General features: G+C 33.2%; 3 protein-coding genes and 1 pseudogene across 4 annotated transcripts; 2 read left to right on the forward strand and 2 right to left on the reverse strand.

Moving 5' to 3' along the window:
* Window positions 1-2,972: 2,972 nt before the first annotated feature.
* On the forward strand, window positions 2,973-5,732 carry LOC107645657 (uncharacterized). Its single transcript, XM_016349731.3, has 7 exons — window positions 2,973-3,247; window positions 3,352-3,426; window positions 3,523-3,580; window positions 3,935-3,990; window positions 4,288-4,350; window positions 4,532-4,600; window positions 5,233-5,732. The coding sequence occupies exons 1-7, from the start codon at window positions 3,188-3,190 to the stop codon at window positions 5,539-5,541; spliced, it is 690 nt and encodes a 229-aa protein (XP_016205217.1). The 5' UTR covers window positions 2,973-3,187; the 3' UTR covers window positions 5,542-5,732.
* A 1,652-nt stretch (window positions 5,733-7,384) lies between these two features.
* Window positions 7,385-11,562, forward strand: LOC107645658 (kinetochore protein NUF2 homolog; annotated as a pseudogene). Its single transcript, XR_015885699.1, has 11 exons — window positions 7,385-7,684; window positions 7,842-8,072; window positions 8,311-8,404; window positions 8,483-8,662; window positions 8,921-9,010; window positions 9,534-9,641; window positions 10,161-10,214; window positions 10,406-10,513; window positions 10,754-10,918; window positions 10,996-11,091; window positions 11,368-11,562. The product of XR_015885699.1 is annotated as a kinetochore protein NUF2 homolog (transcript).
* A 1,370-nt stretch (window positions 11,563-12,932) lies between these two features.
* On the reverse strand, window positions 12,933-14,232 carry LOC148554564 (ABC transporter B family member 21-like). Its single transcript, XM_088489411.1, has 4 exons — window positions 14,104-14,232; window positions 13,754-14,017; window positions 13,365-13,658; window positions 12,933-13,289 (listed from the first exon to the last, which is right to left on the reverse strand). The coding sequence occupies exons 2-4, from the start codon at window positions 13,997-13,999 to the stop codon at window positions 12,933-12,935; spliced, it is 897 nt and encodes a 298-aa protein (XP_088345537.1). The 5' UTR covers window positions 14,000-14,017; window positions 14,104-14,232.
* Window positions 14,233-14,775: 543 nt separating this feature from the next.
* Window positions 14,776-17,705, reverse strand: LOC107646358 (ABC transporter B family member 11-like). Its single transcript, XM_088490370.1, has 8 exons — window positions 17,457-17,705; window positions 17,313-17,367; window positions 17,043-17,218; window positions 16,727-16,948; window positions 16,376-16,614; window positions 15,773-16,298; window positions 15,403-15,676; window positions 14,776-15,308 (listed from the first exon to the last, which is right to left on the reverse strand). The coding sequence occupies exons 1-8, from the start codon at window positions 17,703-17,705 to the stop codon at window positions 14,776-14,778; spliced, it is 2,274 nt and encodes a 757-aa protein (XP_088346496.1).
* Window positions 17,706-19,874: the final 2,169 nt, after the last annotated feature.

Genomic DNA, 19,874 nt, shown 5'->3' on the forward strand with positions numbered 1-19,874 from the left:
ATTAATTTATAGGTATTTTGTTATTATTAAAATAATATTGACTTATTAGTTGATATTATATGTTTATCATATATATAATTTTTCTAAAACAATTTCTCATTTTTTTTTTTTTTAAATTTCTATTTTATCGGATATCCAATTATCCATCCAAACTAATACATTTTTAATCAATTTGGTTTGCTTCGGATACACAAACAAAAAGAAAACATAAAATCCCACTTACAATTTAAAATGATCCTTAAATATTTTTAGACTATTAAATGATCTTTGTAATAAAATATGTTTTAAATAATTACTAAATAGTTATTTTCTAATTTTATTTATTAATTAGTTTTTATATATTATTTAATTTTAAAATTTGTGTTCTATTTTATAAATTATTATTTATCATTTATTTTATCTTTATAACTTTATTGTTAATAATTTAAAACGATAAAAAAAAATAGAACATCTATCAATAGTAACCTTAGTTTTGATTTAATATGTTCTATGAATATAATCATGAATTTGATGTAGGAATAATTTTAACTAATTTGATTTCTCAAACTCAAATGTTATATTGAAAATTAAGATTCAATATTTATTATTTTTATGAATTAAACTATTACTTGGAAAAAAAAGAAAAAATAACGTAAACCATTTGAGAATAATTTATATAATAAATTGTATATTTGATATGTTTATTGGTATAAACAATAAAAAAAGTGTGTTTGTGGTAAATACAATGGATTAAAAAAAATCTTTAAATCAATTGGTTGTTGTTTGTATTAAAAAAAATTAAATTCTAAAGATATTTAGGTAATTATTTTTTTCCGTCAATTAATTGGACAATTCAATCAATTAATTGGTCATTTTAACCAATCAAATGAATGGGTAATAAAATCGATTATCTAAAAAAAATTAAACTTTTACTTGTAAAACAATTGATTGTTATAAAAAGAAAAGGATTTTCAAACAAGTCAATTAATCACAATGAATAATAAACAATTACCATTTTAGAATTTGACAATTGAAAAAATATTGATGATAGATTAAGAAATTATTAATTTTATGATTGAAAAAGATAAAATTAGAATTTTAAATTTAAAATCAAATTGAGAAAGAAATTAAAAATACATACTAAAAAAATGTCAAATTATTAATAATAAAATTATAAAGATATGATAGATGATAGATAATAAAATAATAATATATAAAATACAGAACATATTTTAGAATTAAATAACATATAAAATTTAATTCATAAATAAAATAAAAAAATATTTATATTTATTAAAAAATTTTAAAAATATTTTTTTATTATTAAAATTATGAGGTAAATACTAACTTGGTACTCGAAAAATTTTGGTGCTGACAAACGGTAGTTAATTTTGTTATTGACAAAATAGTCCTTGAAAGATTTTAAAATTTGACAAAATTATCCAACCGTAAAAAAGATGACGTCACAGTGAATGAAAAATGCTGATGTGGCTGTCAGAAGAGAGCCTTGATGATGGCAGAGAAGGGGATGCAGTAACGAGGTGCTGCCATGACGGAAAGGGATGCAGCAGCATATTGAAGAAGAAGAAGTGGCGAACACAAAGAATGCGATGAGGTGCAGCCGCGTGTCATGGTGGTCTTTTTTTTTTTCAGCTGCCATGGCAAAAGGGGACGCAACATCGTGTTGAAGAAGAAAAAGCCGTGAACACGAAGAAGAAGATCGTTGGAGCTCTCTGCCATCATCGGAGCTCACTGTGACGTTATTTTTTCACGGTTGGGTATTTTGTCAAAATTAAAAAACTTTTAGGACTATTTCGTTAATAACAAGAGTCAGATATCATTTGTCACGGCCAGAATCTGTCAGGTACCAAATTGGTATTTACCATCAAAATTATTTAATAGTTATAAGACCATCAAACTCGAGATAATACTCAATTTGGTCCCTCGACTTGAACGCGAACCTCAATTTACTCCCTGAAGTTTTAGTTTCCTCTATTTAGTCTCCAAACTTTGTAAATGTGATTCATGTTAGTCCATGGGATGATTTTCGATACACAAGTGACGTAGATATGAAAGAGAAACAATTTAAGGGCGAGATATCATACTTTATCCTCTAAAGTGAAAATTCAAAATTTAGAGAATCCAACCAAAATGGCATCGTTTTACAAGTTTTAGCATAACATTTGGTTGTCCATGTCAGTGCCTCATTAACGTTTTTGTGTCAGAAATTGTCTCAAAGACTAATATGAGTCACATTTACAAAATTTGGGAACTAAAAAAAGATAACTAAAATTTCACAAAATACAACACGATCCCAGTAAAAAAAATGGAAATTTCGATCCTCAACTTTTTTTTTATTTTGGGACAATACGATTCCTCTGTTAAAAAAATTATTAAACAATAACAGAAATTAATTTTGTGGAAATTTTATTTGTATTTTGTGGGGAGTTTTAAACCCTACAAAATTTTTTTCAACAATATAACCAATTACTACCACTACTTTATTCGTCGTCATTATTATCACTCTTACTTCTATTATTTTTATTATGTCACCATACTTTATCATCATCATTATCTCTTCTCATGTCATGATCACCAATACCAATATTATTAACACTAAATTTCTCTTCTTTCATTTCTTATTCGATGTTATTTTTTTTCTTTAAAAGATATTTGTACTACAATAACTATTTTTTTACGGCATTATTTTTATCAATGGTTTTTCTTCATTTAACCACTATTAATGAAGAAATTTTTCAAAAACAAATTTATTAATAGTTCGTGGAGGTTTAAAACCCTCACAAAATACAAATAAACCCCTACAAAATTAATTTTTGTTATTATTTAATAAATTTTTTAATAGATAAATCGTATTGTCTAAAAATAAAAAAATTAAAGATCGAAGTGTCATTTTTTAAAGTTTAGAATTTAAAATTTAGTGTCATCTTTTAACTAGAATCGCGTTGTCTTTAAAAATAAGTAAAGATTGAGTTGGGTGTTTTCTCTAAATATTAACTCCAGAAACTCCGAAGTCCAACTTACCCACACCATAAACTTACAAAATTGTTTTTTGGATTGGATTCAAATGTTACAATAACACAAGGGCCCAAAAGCTTTCAGAACCTGAAACAGAAATCCAAATCGCAAAATCAGTAAACTCTGTTCGTTATTCTGAATTCTGAGACCTTTGCAGATCGCAAAACCATCCATGGCTGAAGACGACTCCGATCGCCCTCTCAGGATTATGAACTTCGTCTCCGAGGACCAAGTAAAATATCTACCTTTCCCTTGCACAAGCTCTTCAATATTCTTTTTACCGCCATAAATTAGGGCAGGGTTTCAAAATTACTTCTTAATTTTGCATGGGAACAGCTGGTGGAGGCTAAACGAACAAGGGGAGAACGAGTCGAAGATGGAACTGCTCAGAGGGATAGACCTCTCTACGAGGTTCGCTCGTTATTGCTAAATTCTCAAAACTTCCCAATTTTCACAATTTTCAATATTTTCCCGGTTCCCCTTAATTTCAAAATATTTCCTTGGCAGATTCTAAAGGAGAATAAAGATAAGAAGGATGCGGAGTTTAATGAAAGGTTTAAGCACAGTGAGTGTTCAACAAGCATTGAATATGTAACTCGTTTCTTACTTGGAAGAATTGAATGTGATAGTGTGTAGTAATACTGATTGTCAACCTGTTAATAAATCCGTGCATTATGTTCAAGCTTATCACCCTTGAGTGAGTTTACTCATACAAGCTTAGGTCTCATATCAAGTTTAATTGAAATTTACTAGAGTTTACCTAAGTTTCACGAGTTTAAGTGAACACTTGAGTTGGATTATTGATTGGCCCTCTTAGACAGGTTTAGGTTGTGTTAATTGTTTTATGCCTTTCTCTTGTGTGCATGTGGTTTTAGTTTCCGTTCCAGATTCGATTTTGACCCGTCTTTAATAATTACAGGACCACCTAAAGCTTTAGATGAAGATGAGACTGAGTTTCTTGATAACTATGAAACAGTGAGTTTCTGATTTTGTTTTTACAGCATCACTCTTCTAGAGTTTTTCATGACTAGAGTCTGGAATTTTCATTTGGGAAAATTTATCTTATTTGATTTTGATATGTACATAAGCACATTGCTCCAAGGGATGTACAAATAGCTATTTTAGATTGTTCAGAAACAATTTGATGTCCTCAACATCATGTAGAGGTTAAGAAATGCCTGCCTGAACACATTGTTGCACAAAGTTTATGAAACTATGAAAAGCTTCTTCTTTTCTTAAGTAAACTTTGTTCATTTTATCTCCAACTTTCAGACTAGGAGGGAATATGAACGGAAAGTAGCAGACGCAGAAGCTGAAGAATTACGTAACTTTCAGGTTGGTCATCTTATCTCTTGTCTCTTTACTTTTCTTTAAGAAGTAGTATACACATTTTCTTGTACGTCTCAAGGAATATTCACTTGAAAATAACATAATTGGTGAACTGAATTTAATAATACGAGTCTATTATTTAGTCAATATTTATTTTATAAATATTGTTCTTGTATTTTAATTTCAGGCAGCGGTGGCAGCACAATCCAATTTTGTGCATGAAATTAAGGAAAAAGCCCCTTTACCTATGGTTCAGGTTGGTGCTTGAATTTTTTGTGCGTTGCTTCCAAACTTAAATTAATGTTACTACTGATTTGCTGAGTTCTCGAATAACATCCTTACTTAATGCCCACCATCAGCATTTTCCTATCCCTAGTTCTATTTTCCATGATTTCAAAGTTTATACAAAATCATTCATGGTGGTTTCCCAAATGAAGACTGTCTTATTTTGTGGCGGTATTATAGACTGCTTATATTATCTTATTATTGACATCTGCACATTTAACTGTGTTTATTCAACTACGAAGTAAATAGAAGCCATAAGTTGTAGTGCTGCAAGGGTCAATCTCTGAAGGGATGCCTAATTTGTTGATCAATGAAAGCAATGCATGTGATTTTAAAATGATAACTGTGCATTTAAGAAACACAAGTTGTCATTTGATATGCACATTATATGGCTTATTGAATACATAATGCATCAACCTATGAAATTAGCATCTAATAAGGTTCTTCATGGATGATTATGCAGCTTTCTGCACTGAGGCATTATAAAAATACTCATTTAATCTGGATTTGATTAATAGATCATTGCTTGATGATTTTTGTGACAATTGAATGTCAGAACTTTGTTATTTTCATGGTTATCGAATAACCTCTTTTCTCTTGCAGGAAGAAAAGTCTGCTGGAGTAAAGAAGAATCCGTCCTCGCGTCCATTAAGCATGATTATAAAAGTCAAGCCCCAAGCTAAAAAGGCCAAGGCGGATGAAAAAAATGCTGAAGAAGTTTCAAAAGCGGAAACCACTCTCGAGAATGATGATAGTGAACCCCAAGCTAAAAAGGCCAAGATAGATGGAGCAAATGCTGATGTTTCTAAAGCTGAAACTACTACTGAAAATGATAAGCCTAAGTCTTCAGAGCCAGCACAATCATTAAATGCCCTTGTTTCCTACAGTGACGAAAGTGATGAGGATTTGTAATTTGATTTTTGTATTGTGATGAGTTAGAGATCTTGTTCCTTATCATATAGCCATAGCCTCTAGTTATCTGTTGTATATCTTTCATGCCTAACACTTCCATTGTGGATGCCTAAAAGGCAACAAGGCATCACAATCACATCCAACTTAACCATGTACATTTTTTATTTGTGGAATAGAAAATTGAGCATGAATAGGATTTGGCTCTTGTTGAAATTTAAATTATGATAGCCGTTTACTTTCAAAGAATTTTTTTTTCCTTTTCTTTTTTGGGGACTGTTACCATAAAACACGTCTTAAAAAAAAAAAAGAAGTTATCATATACAATTGGGTGCAGCGTGATTATCGTTTACATTATTTTCTCAAGAAATTTTCCTAAAATAGTTATTTTCAGTTTGTCTGTTATGTAATAACATATCTGACCTAACCTTTCGGTGAAATGAATTTTAAATCAAGTAAGCAGCACAAACGGTCTAGGTTTTAGTTCCTTCTCCATCAGTATTGGATGAAGGATTTGTTTGCTTGAGCTTTCGAAAAAAATGTTTTTTGAGTGATTTTTTAAAAAGATTTTTTAAAAATGTAAAAGTAATTTATTATTTGGACATCTAGGATAAAATGTCTTTTGATCTAGCAATTATGTTTAGAAATATCAATATAAAAGTATTTTTTGTTTATTTATTATGTTAAAATACTTTTTTAAATAAAAAATCTTTTAAAAAATATAAATTATAACTTTTAAAAAAAAATATTTTTTTATTTTACTAATAATTTTAATTTTATTTTTAAAAATTTGTCAAATATACTAAAAAATAAATTTTTTTTGTTAATTTTTTTTAACAATTTAATAGCACTTAAAAAAGCTCAGAGTAAATTCATTAATAAAGATCAGCTGAGAAATTAGAATATATAAAAGGAAATTTGTTCAAACCCTATTGCAGCTTGATGGGAGTCTAACAGTTCCTCTATCTTTCCCAAGCCTTAGTTGCTGAAAGTTGACTAATTTTACGGGGAAAAAAATGGAGTATTTAGGCGGCTTAACAATAAGCCGGGGTTTTTTTTTTTTTTTAATAACTCCCAATCCTAAATATCACAAGACATTCACACTACACACTTATTCACACAACATTTAAGAGTTTATATTCAACACTAAAGTAGCGTTAGTTTTGAGATACTGAGATAGAGACTGGAAGACTGAAACTCAGTATCATGTTTGTTGGTTCAAAGACTGGTACTAAAATTTTTGTATCTGTCCCTAAAATGTCAGTATTTCAGTACCTCCAAAAAGTAGGGACACAGGGGACTAAAATTTTTAGAGATGGAGACTAAAACTTTAATAACATTTTATACCTAAAATATCCTCATTTCAATTAATTAATTCCAATTTTACCCTTTGTATAAATTAAATTAGAATTTTATTCTTGTTTCAATTTATGTCTCCTACTTTGCACCAAACAGAATACTGAGATTTATTTTAATCTCTGTCTCTTAATCTTTGTCTCTCAGTCTCAGTCTTTTCGTTTCTATCTCTCCACCAAACGCTAGTACACTCATTAAAGTTTGAACCCAGGTGCAACATATTAAGAGACATATGGTTTGATCATTTGAGCTAAGTCTCAGCTGCAGCTGGCTTATGTTCGATACGAGTAGTGTCCATGATGGGCTTAATTTTTTCTTTTTGAAGACATGATGGGCTTAGTTTCAACTCACTTAGACACTGGCATAGTGGCATAATCATTGGGCCTAACATATACGCGAACAATGTTGTATATAAGTAGCCTCCATCGGACTCAACATTGGACTTCTACCACCAGGCAGCCAAATCCAAGACAAGTAAATGGCGGGAAAAGTTATCGCTATTTTAATTTCCAGTGCAACTAGGTATTAATTTCTATTTTAGTTTTTTTCCCTTTTATTATCATCACTGTTCCGGCTTTCTCAGTCTGCCGATTTTGCTTCTGGGGAAGAAGAAGACAACGACAATGGCGACGTCGAAGTACGAGTACCCAAGGCTTTCGAGACCAGAGATAATCACAACCTTAGCGCAATTGCAGATTGCCAACATGATTGAGCAAGACTTCATCCACCCAAACCCTGACTTGATCTTCGAACTCTATACTCGCCTCCTCCTCCACCTCGACTTTCTTGAGTACTAATTTGTTACTCTTTCTTCGTTTTTGATTCTGTTACGAGTTAGTTTTCTTGCGTTTACCTGAATTCTGTTACTCAAAAAAGTTAGTTACGATGCACCATTCTTATTTCCGTTTTGTGTTCTCGAATTTGCGAGTTGGTGTCTCTGTCAACAGGGAAGAGAATGAGCAGCTTGATTTTGAAGCGGTGTCGAATTTCGATGATCCTGAACTTCACATGGAGTCCATCCGCGCTATAAAACTGCACTACAGGATTAAGGAGGTGCTGGCCATACTCGAGTGCCCTGGGAAGTTCACGTTCACGTTCACGTTCGCTGATCTCCTTATGCCGGACACTCAGCGCACCGAGTTTTTCATCGGCGCTATTGTCAATTTTGTTCTCTATAGGTGGATACTTCTTTGCCCTTTTTATAGAAAGTTAGGAGAAACTGATAAGCATTTCTTAGCACAATAATCCAAGTGATTGCATCCATATATGTCTCTCATATACTTTTAGAGATGGTTTCTTCATAGTTCATAGACTCTGTAGGGAAATTAATATATGGTGTTGGCATAACTGCCTAATTGTCATACTTGTTGCTTGTTTTCAATTCTCATTTTCTTTTCTTCAATTAAAAAATTGTAGGGAAGGGAAATTGGTTGAGATATAAAAAATTGGAGACGAAGTCAGCGCTCTGGAGGAGCAGCGAATAAATTTGGAGGAGAATGAGATTCCTCAGGTTTATTTGTGGATGGATCACATAATCATTTTTGAATTTACTTGAGTATTAGCCTTTGTTGACCGTTTCTGGTTGCAGGTGAAATCAGAGATTTCCAACTTGAATGAAGCTAGGGAAAAAGAGATGGCTGTTGTTCAGGAGGTTGATGCAAAGGTTGCGGAACTTCGTAACACTATCATGACCCTTAATAAAAATCAGGTGTCACTGAGGACTACTTTAAAGAAGTCAAAGGACCAGGCAGAAGAAATGGATGCGAAGGTGAGTTTATTGTCCCTTATCATATCATCTGTAGCTTTGGTCTATAGAAGCTTATCATTGTGAGTTATCAAATCTTATGCCTTATTGGCTTATTCTTGGTGATTTTGGATGGTATATGGGCAGAACATCTATAGAGGAGTAAAAATTTATTTCCTTTCAATAGATAATGCAACTTCTGAATATATTACAAGCTAATTATAACAATCAGCAATGAATGGTTAACCTTATCATAGACTTATTCTCCATTTCTTAATGCAGATTTCTAATGCTGAATTTACACTGTCACAAAATGCTCAAGAAAATGAGAATCTACGTTCAAAAATTGCCCAATCACCTGACAAAATTCAGGTACAAGTTCTATCTGTTTCGTATCAATAATTAGCTCGATTGCAAATTAACTTTGTTGATGATGTTCACTTCATTGTTCTTTTATAGGCATCACCTAAGTTAATTGCTTTTATGTTCTTTGCAACCAATATGTTGTATACTTTTCTCCCTGCAAGCCTGCTTGTGTGAACATTAAACTGGAGATTATTGGACTACTTTACTGTCTTCTTAGTAATTTAAGTATGATCAGATACTAATGCTTTCCATTTTTTAGGTGTCTGCGTGATGAAAATTGCCATGAAACAAGCTACTTCTTTCTAATCATTATTTGTTTATTACTTTTTTATATTTATGTTAAATTGTGTTTTGTTATGTGAGGTTTGAACTAAACTGTTCTGTTCTGTTCTGTTAATGATGCAAGTTAACATGTTCTGTTTGCATAACTGACTAATTGTTATATGTTTCTTTATTGTTGTGTAGAGACTTAAGATATTTTCTCTGCCTATTCACTAATGTAAATTATCTTCTCTACTTTTTGCTAAAGAGGGCTTTAGAAGAGAAGAAATTAGCTCGAGAAGAGGCAATGAAAGCTGAAAGGTTGGCAATGCAAACTTTCCATGAGAAGACTTCTCTCCTTGAAGTTTATTCCAAGGTATATTGTTCCAGGGCAGGTATTTTTTTTCCGTCATCTGTATTTTAGGCAGCCGTAAAGTAATCTAGTATAGACATTTTCTTATTTTATTTTCTTCTTCTTATAGTATGAAAAAGCTTAGGTGGCCACCATAGTATTTCTAATTCCTGATTGTTGTTTTCTGTTAAGAGTTCAGAGTTAGGATACTGCTGCCTAGCTTGAAAGAAATCATTTTAGCAGCAGACTTCACTTTCCAAAATAAGTTTTCTGTTTTATTATTATGAATTGTGTTTTTCCACTCTATGAACCCAAGATGCCTATATGTTGTCTTTCCTGACCCCTCCCCCCCCCCCCCCCCTTCTCCTCCTCCTCTTCTTCTTCAGTGTCATACTGTTAAATGATTTTATTCACAGCTTGTCTCAGCTTCTAGCCATCAATCCACCTATAAAATTCACAATGTCAAGATGAACATGCATATATAAATAATCTTTTGTGCTTAACTTGTACAAATCAATTTATCTTTTTAACTTCTTTTCTTAGGTTGGCAAGAAAATGTCAAAGCACTACAAGCAAATGCTGGCTATAAAGGAACAGGTATCAACGTACTTTTGCCATTGGTGTTCTGCTTTCATTCTGTCTTAGTGATTGAAAATATAATATGAATTCTCCACATTAACATGGTCCATGGAGAGAAAAGCTGCTTCTTTTGTTATATATATATAACTTCCTTCAATGATTACTATTGTGCAAAACCTCTTGTTTGATATCAGTAGCACTTCATATAGGTAAATTCTGCTAAATCGGTTGAAAAGGAGCTTAAAGCTTTGAAAGCTAAACTTAGCGATGAACAAGTATTGGAGAAGTCGCTTGAGTCCAAATTGGCTGAAAAACAAAGGTACATTCTTGGGCAGGCAATGCTCGCATTTCCTTTTCCAATTTATATTGCTATTTTTACAGAAGACATTGCTGAAAGCTGTTCACAAATGACCTAAATTATTTTCACCCAATGCTGTATTTTTCTCTTCAAATTTTTCAATGGCATCTGTTTACTGAAATGCGGCATAACTATATGCTAGATTATTTTGTAATGCTTTTTTAGTATAAAACCATGCAACTTCTCTACTTGTTTCCCTTCCTTAGTTTTGCAGATGGAAGAAACGAAAAGGCAGGTAGAGAAAGAGTGCACTATTATGCGGGAAAAATCAACAAAATACCTAAATGGTACAACATCCGATGTGGAATATAAGAAACGTGATATTGAAACAAGACGGAGAAATGTTGAGGCCGTGTTAGAAGAGGTACAATTTCTGAGTTTCATAATAAAGTAATTTGTGACGAAAGAGTGAATTTTTGTTATTTCTTCTGCAATTGATAGGTGGATGCTACAAATGGTAAAATGAAGTCAGTAAAGGAATCTGGAGCTGCTAAAGTGGAACTGTTAGGTCACAAGTCTGAAGAGATAATCGAAGAGGTACATGGTCAATTGTTTACTTTACTATTTGTGCCTGTTCTAGTCTCCTTGTTGCCTTGAATAGCTTTACAGTGCATCCATAATGCCTCCTTAATCACAAGGAAATGAAAATTAAGATTCATGACTTGAGCTATATTTGTTATACTTGTACCTACTACAGAAGTCCAATTCTCTAAGAGCTTAAATCCTTACTCTTAGCACTGATGAGATTGAAAATTTAGTGGTGGTGTAATAATGAATGAGAAATAGCTAACTATAATGCACTGATTGTTGCAGTTTCGAAAGTATGCAAACTCGATTGCACGTGTGGTTGAATCTGGGCCAGAAGGCGTTGGTTTTGATATTTAATTCATAAGCAATTTGCATTACATCCTTTACTTTTGCTAAAACACAACAGTGAAGTATCTTTATTTCATTTTGTATATATATTTTTTATGAAGATAATATAGACCTGAAGTTTGTGATCTTTGATGAAAGGGCAGTATGGACAAATCAAACTATTTCTTCCTGGCTTCTTTTAGCTTATGCGTTTTGGTTATGGCTCATGATCTAGTTAGTTCTTGTTCATGCATGTCACTTTAATATAAAATAGGCAGATTTATCCTCTAAATTGTGTATCTTAAATTTGAAATTGAGATATCTGGGATCTGGTATTTAAGGCTACTAATAAGATAAAATGCATTTTGGATACAAATAGTCCATTTTAAGTACCGTGTCTGCGGAGATTGAGATAACATAAGATGAAATGATACTACATCCAACTCAAAACCTTAAGGTAGCGTTTATTTTGAAGTACTGAGACAGAGACTGAGTTCAGAGACTGGTACTAAAATTTCTGTCTCTATCCCCAAAATTTTAGTATTTCAGTACCTCTAAAAAGTAGGGACACAGGAACTAAAATTTTTAGAGAATGAGACTGAAACTTTAATAACATTTTATACCTAAAATACCTTCATTTCAATTAATTAATTCCAATTTTACCCTTTGTACAAATTAAATTAGAATTTTATTCTTATTTCAATTTCTGTCTCTCACTTTGCACCAAACAGAATACTGAGATTTTTTTAATTTCAGTCTTTCCGTCTCTGTCTCTCAGTCTTTCCGTCTCTGTCTCTTCACCAAACGCTACCTAAGGTAATAAGTTAATGGGTCTCTCATCTTATAAAATTCTCATTCTTCCTTGCTTTTTTTGATATGAGACTAACTTCATACATTCCTCACACTTGCAACATTAACAAATACATGTATGTGTATGTGCGTAAGGTGAAATTTTCTTAATACTAACCTTTTTGTAGGATATTATAAACTTTTTTTGCTTTCTCTAAAATATTAAGGTAGCATTTGTTTTTGTTTTGAAGTACTGAGACGGAGATTGGGACTCAGTATATTTGTTGGTCTAGAAACTGTTACTAAAATTTTTAGTTTGTCTCTAAAATTTCAGTATTTCAGTACTTTAAAAAAGTAGGGACACAGAAGATTGAAAATTTTGGAGACGGAAATTGAAATTTTAATAACATTTTATACTTAAAATATCCCAATTTCAATTAATTAATTTCAACTTTATCTTTTGTGCAAATTAAATTAGAACTTCATTCTGATTTTAATTTCTGTCTCCTACTTTATATCAAACATAATACTAGAACTTATTTTAGTCTTAGTCTCTCAGTCTCTGTCTTTCTTCCAAACGTTACCTAATGGTGATTGCATGATCTATTTCCAATTCTTTACTAAGAATTCAACACAACTATTACATTAGTCACACTACGTACCAATTTTCATCTTGGAAATTGGAAAAGATAAGCAAGGATAACGAATTGCCTAGCATCATAACAAAGTTGTTGTCATGCTGTTGACGCACTATAATGAAGTTGGACCAAGGAAGCATAAAAACCATCCTCCATGCTAATTAGGGTCTCATGCCTTCCTTTTTCCACAATAACTCCATCTTTAACTACAGCAATGACATCTGCATTTTTAATTGTGGATAGACGATGTGCCACAACCACAGTGCTTCTATTCACAATCACTTTGTCTAATGCATCTTGAACAACTCTCTCCGACTCTGCATCCAATGCACTTGTGGCCTCATCAAGTAGCAATATCTTTGGACTCTTTATTATAGCACGTGCAATGGCTACACGTTGCTTCTGCCCACCAGATAACTGTATTCCCCTCTCTCCCACCACAGTATCATAACCCTATTACACCAAATCCAAAAACCATAACTCAATTGAAAAAACACAAATACCAACAAGTTGAGTGTTGCTTTTTACCTGTTGTAAGGCACTAATAAAGCCATGAGCATTGGCCAGTTCTGCTACTTGTATGATTTCTGCTTCAGTTGCATTGCCTCCTTTACCATATGCAATGTTGGCACGAATGGTGTCATTGAATAATACTGGCTCTTGACCTACAAGCCCTATCTGCTGCCTCAACCACTTGAGCTGCAATTTCTGAATTTCTATCCCATCAAGTGTGATTTGACCAAAATCTGGATCGAAGAATCTTTGTAACAAAGCAATCACTGTGGATTTCCCGCTTCCACTCTCACCAACAAGGGCCACTGTCTGGAAAATTTGATTGAAATGGTTAGTTTGATAACATGCATCTTCATCAATTTGATAACATGAAATGGAGCTTGAAAGAAGAGTGCTTAATTTACTTTGCCAGAATGGATGGTCAAACTTAGGTCTCGAAAAATCTGTATATCCGGTCTAGATGGATACTTAAAGCCTACATGGCGAAACTTAATTTCACCATTTACATTATCCAGTGTTGTCCCAGACTCATCACTTGGATCTATCTTTGACTTCATATCAAGAAGTCCAAATATGGAAGCAGCAGCTGACTTGGCTTTGCTAGAATCAGGTGCAAGTGAGCTTGATTGGGAAATTGCGTTAGCTGCCATAGTTAAAGCAAAGAAAACCTACAACAAATCCAAAGAAGGAAGCTTTTAGTGAAGAAATATTGAAAATTCAGGTGCAAGTGCTAAAAAGAGTTAGTACTAAGTACCCTTAAAACATCTGAGAATGATGCCTTGCCATCCTTCACAAATCTAGCTCCAGCATAGAAACAGGTTGCATAGACGCAATAGAGAAGAAAAAATGAAACCCCGAATCCTATTCCACTAATCAAGCCTTGCCTTATTCCTGTTTTCCTTGGACCTTCACATTTCTTCTTATAGAATTCCATAACTTTCTCTTCAGCGCAGAAAGATGCCACTGTTCTTATGCTTCCAACTGCATCATTAGCAACCTGGCTCGCTTCCTCATACATCCGCTGCATAAAAATATGCATATTATCATAGGATTTTTCGATGAGTCTAATAAACCATGAAGTACTTTCATAGCAAAGTATTGAGATGGAAAAGTCTCACCTTTGCATCTGAACTGAAGCCTTTCAAGAACTTCATTTGAACATATCCATTCAATCCAACAAGAGGGGCTATGACAACAATGATCAACGCCAATTGCCAGCTTGCAACGAAAGCAATGATCAAGCCTGTACATGCTGTTGCAATATTTTGAACTAGTAGTCCTAATGCATCCCCAACAAGGGCACGAACAGATGTAGCATCCGTCGAGAGCCTTGAACCGATTGCGCCACTCGAATGATCAGCCTCATCAAACCATGAAACCTCCATGTTGATCACCTTCTCAAAACATAGCAACCTAATTCGCTGGATTAGCTTATGGCCAGCCACAAGAAAAAGTATCCTCTTGCTATAAGAGCAATTAAAGATGCAAGTCCAAGGGTCACAAACATTAGTGCCCAAAATTTTGAGTCCTTCTTTAACTCATTGAATGGTTCATAAAATGTTTTGATGGCACTAGAAAGCAACAAACCAAACACTGGCCATATAGCACCATTTGCTGTGGCAGCTATAGATCCCATAAGAAGCACTGGAATCTCTGGTTTGTTAAGGGAAAAAAGCCACCATAGTGGAACCTCTTGTGATGGTACATCCTCTTCTCTTGGAGTTTCAACTTTAGGATCAAGGATATTAGCTCCTGTAGGTAAGCCGAAGGAAGTCGAGTGGCGGCAACTGCTACCAACAGATGATTCTGATCTTTGAAATGACCACCTTTTACTTTTTGAGAGTTCAGACTTGTTTTGATTGTCTGCATTCTTTAATGAATCCTCCTCTCTTACCTCTTGTAAACGTATTAGCTGAGAGTAAGCTCCTTCGGGGTCCTTGACTAATTCAACATGTGTTCCTGATTGATAAACATGAAGTCAGTTACAAATATATATAAAACAAAATTTTATCATGATGAGAGAATCCATGTCTTATCTTTGCATGCTCTGTACCTTTCTCAACCATTTTCCCTCTATGAATTACAGCAATCATGTCTGCATTCTTCACAGTGCTTAGGCGATGAGCTACAATAACAGTAGTTCTGTTGATCATGATCCTGTCTAGGGCCTCTTGCACTATTCTTTCAGATTCTGCATCAAGTGCACTTGTGGCTTCATCTAGAAGCAAAATCCTTGGATCTTTTAGGATAGCTCTTGCAATGGCAATGCGTTGCTTCTGTCCACCAGATAGTTGTGTTCCATGCTCACCAACCATTGTTTCCAATCCCTATATACGCATCACAAGGTTATAAAGCATTTAAATAAGTTTACTTAACGAGTTACAAAGATTATAAATCCAAAAATTCCTTTGATATTGTAGAACCTTTGGCAGTTTATCAATGAAATTAGCAGCATTTGCAAGTTCAGTTGCAACTTTAATCTCTTCGATTGTTGCTCCCTCCTTTCCATAAGCAATGTTATCCTTGATGCTAGATGCAAACAACACTGGCTCCTGGCTGACAAGGCCAACTTTTCCTCTTATCCATCTAACCTGAAATTCTCTAATGTTAATGCCATCAATAAGAACTTCACCTGCCTGTGGATCATAGAATCTTTCCATCAAACTGATAACTGTGGACTTCCCACTTCCACTTTGTCCTACTAAAGCCGCAGTTGTGCCACTTGGAATATGCAGAGAGAATCCGTTGAATATCAGCTCCTCGGGTCTGGCCGGATAACTGAAATAGACATCCCTCAACTCTATATCGCCATGAATATCTTCCAATGTTTTTCCAGTAGGATCATAAGCATCAATCTCAGGCTTTCTCTCAATTGTTTGAAACATTTTATAGGCTGCTGCTTTACCCGAAGCAAAAGCACTTAAGCAAGGACTTGCTTCCCCAAGAGACCTAACATATACATACACAGAATTAGGCAAGCAAATAGAATGCATCTAGTTTTATTCCAAAGGTATCTATATACTTACATGGAAGCACTTAACGCAGCAACCATGACATTGACCACCATACCCCCATTATATCCTTTTTCCATTATCATCTTTGAACCATACCATACAGCCAAAGCATAACCGCAAAAAATGACACAGGTAACAACGCCAAAACCCATTCCAGCTGCTATGCCTTCGCTAACTCCTGATTTGTATGCATCTTCAAGACGTTTTTCATAACTAGATACTGCTTGCTTTTCCCCAGTGAAGGATGCAACCTTGAAATATATGTAAAAAGGGAAATAATCAATATCATGGCAGAACCTGATATAAGACTCTGAAGCTAACAATAAATTTCAAAAGATATTTATTTAGGCTTTGTTAACATACTGTTCTTATAGAACCTATTGTCTGTTCAACTACATGTGCTGCTTTTTCATAAGCATTTTGACCTATGGTTGCCATCTTTTCTATGGTGATGGCCAAAGCTGCGCCAGCTATAGCGAGAATTGGAAGAGCAGACAACAAGACAAGAGTTAGAAGCCACCCTCTGACAAATGATATCACATACCCTCCAACAAATGTTGCAATTAACTGCACAAATTTCCCAACCTGTTTATGCAAGCAAGCTTTTAGTATATGAATGTTGCAGCAGCATATGATACATATATAGATATAGATATAGTAGTATTATTAGTATTATTACCTTCTCACCCATGGCATCTTGAATAAGGACTGTGTCACCTGACATTCTACCTATGACCTCACCAGTGTTTGTCTCTTTATCAAAGAAAGCAATATCTTGTCTTAGAATAGTCTTCAAGTACAAACCCCTTATTCTTGCAGCTTGTCTTTCCCCTGTCACCATCCAACATACCACCTCTGCAGCATGAAACAATGATCTTCATTGCTGAATAACTCATATATAACTGTATTGAGTTAACAAAAATCAGTGACCTAATTATGGGGTACTTACGAAGGAATGCTGCAACACCTATGCCTATTGCCAAGTACACAAATTTCAGACTGATCTGCAATTTTGGTCAGCATAACTAAATATTATTTTGGTTCTTCACAATTACATACAGATTAAGCTGAATATTAGTTTCCTGGATTTTACCTTGGAAACTTGGTTGACAATATCTTCACTGTACAGGTTATCAGCGAAGACGTTTGCCATTTGGCCAAATATTAATGTCATGAGAGGCATTCCCATACCATTTCCAATGGCGGCAATGGTCCCAACAATCATCAACAAGATGTCAGTGGAATCTGCAAACGAGAACAGCTTGAAGTATGGAACTGTTTCTTTTTGGTTCTCTGATGAACTTGTCTCATCATCACGTTTGTAACCGTTCTCACGGCCCATCTCCCTAGTACACTCTTTAAGTCCTATGTTATGTAACACTACTACAAAATAACAAAATTATTGAAGCAGTATAAGGTTGAAACAGAACCAAACAACTTAGAAAAATTCTTATCATGTATATAATAACGTTTTATAGCATACCAAGTTGTGACTAAATGTGAAACTCTAAAGATACGTGAAGGCTAAGCAACAAACAAAAGGAGCACATAGACATATTATTGCGACGTGTGTTTCCTGGAAGTACCCCTAAGGTAGATTCCTTCATGGCCATTCCATAATGATGCAAAGGGTTGATATCCTTTTCTTTTTTAATCTTAGAACATGGACTTATCCCACAGGATTTTCAAAAACAAGAACACCAAATTATAAATACATAAATAAAATGTTAATGAAATAAATCAACTTGGGTTTGTCGAGTGGTCAGCTCACTAGTCCGCTGAAGCAGTTGTCGGGATTTGAATTCCGCCTTGTGCATGTAACAACTCATTGGTCAGCGGCAAACCCTTAAATGGAACTTAGATCCGCGACGGATTAATCTTTAGTCTGTCGGGTCGGAGAATAATATGGGCAACCAAAAAAAATGTTAATGAAGTAAATTGAAGTGTGTTTTATTGATTCTCCAATTCAATTAATATAGGCTTGAAGGTACTATAATTTTGTAGAAAAACAGCAACACACACTTTGGGTTGGTTATCCAGAGACTTGAAACTTGAAAGTACTATAATTTTGCAGAAAAACAGAAACACACACTTGGGTTGTTTATCCAGGTAAAGGAGGGACCGAAAATATTTTCCATCTTCTGACCAACCAACTAACTAACTGCCGCAGAAAGAAACTAAACAACAGAATGCCAAAAATTCATGCATTATATATTACTTAGTCATGGTATTGGTCTATTGGATAGTAACTTGGTATAGGAGATAAATAAATACTACTGTGAAGATATTATTAATAATAATAACCGGTAAAATTATATATTCACAATTAAAATACCAGCAACTTAGTGGGAGTGTGGATTGCATCACAAAATGCGGTAACTTAAACAAGACTTTGATTGACATCATGCATGGTTCCATATGTATTATATATCAAGAGGCCCAAACCACACGCAAAAGTCAAAACTATGTAGTAAAAGTGTAAAAACCCAGAAAAACAAAGGGGTTGACAAATATTTTTCCAGCCATAAATAGAGAGCACCTCGCCCACAATATACACATGCATTTATTTATTAATAAAACAGTTTCTAAGTTGTTCCGTTAGGAGTTGAATTTTGGAGGGAAAGAGATAAAAATATGTTTAGTTTATGGATTATATACTTATATTATATTACGAACAACTATGATTCGGTACATAAAAATCAGTATAGAAATACACCGTATAAAAATACATATCTAATATTTCATAAAAAAAAACTTATTATCCTAATGTAAAAAAGTTTGATTATTCTATTAGAGTAAATTTAATTATTCTACTATGAATAATTTAATTATTTAGTTAAAAATTTATATATATATATATATATATATATATATATATATATAATAACTAATTTAGTTTTAACGTGTATTTAGTATTTTTGCATTAAGATTATTTTCTTACAGCTCCCTTTTCATTTAATTATTTGAAACTAGTCATTTTACTTATTTTAAGAAAGACAATAACTTCATTTTTAGTTAGGATTTATACTTTATTCTATGGTGGTAAAATAATAATTGTAAGTAAATATACAAAAAAGAAAAAAATTTTAGGATTTATACTTTATTTTATGGTGATAAAATAATAATTGTAAGTAAATATTAACAAAAAAACTTTTTCTTGATCACAAAAATTTTAAATTATAATACTTAATTGATTTAGAAATTAAAATTAAAAATGAAATAAAATTGTAATGGCTTCTAAAATAAATAGATCTAAAAACAATCATCGTAAGTATTTTGTTTCTAATCACTATATAAAATATAAAAAATTTATACCACCAAGGCACCCATGTTTATGAGAAATCTTGAACAAGGACCAGAGAGGAAGAAAAAAAATCAACCACGCATAACTTTGTTTCAAAACGATTTAACTAAATTAATTGAAAGTAAAATTATGGGCAAAACACCATAATAAGCCAACATCACTTCAAATTTACGTATATGAGCCAAAAGGAAAATCGATTCAGCAATA

Source organism: Arachis ipaensis, chromosome B6, assembly GCF_059453495.1.
Source record: "Arachis ipaensis isolate K30076 ecotype BB chromosome B6, ASM5945349v1, whole genome shotgun sequence".
Lineage (NCBI taxonomy): Eukaryota > Viridiplantae > Streptophyta > Magnoliopsida > Fabales > Fabaceae > Arachis > Arachis ipaensis.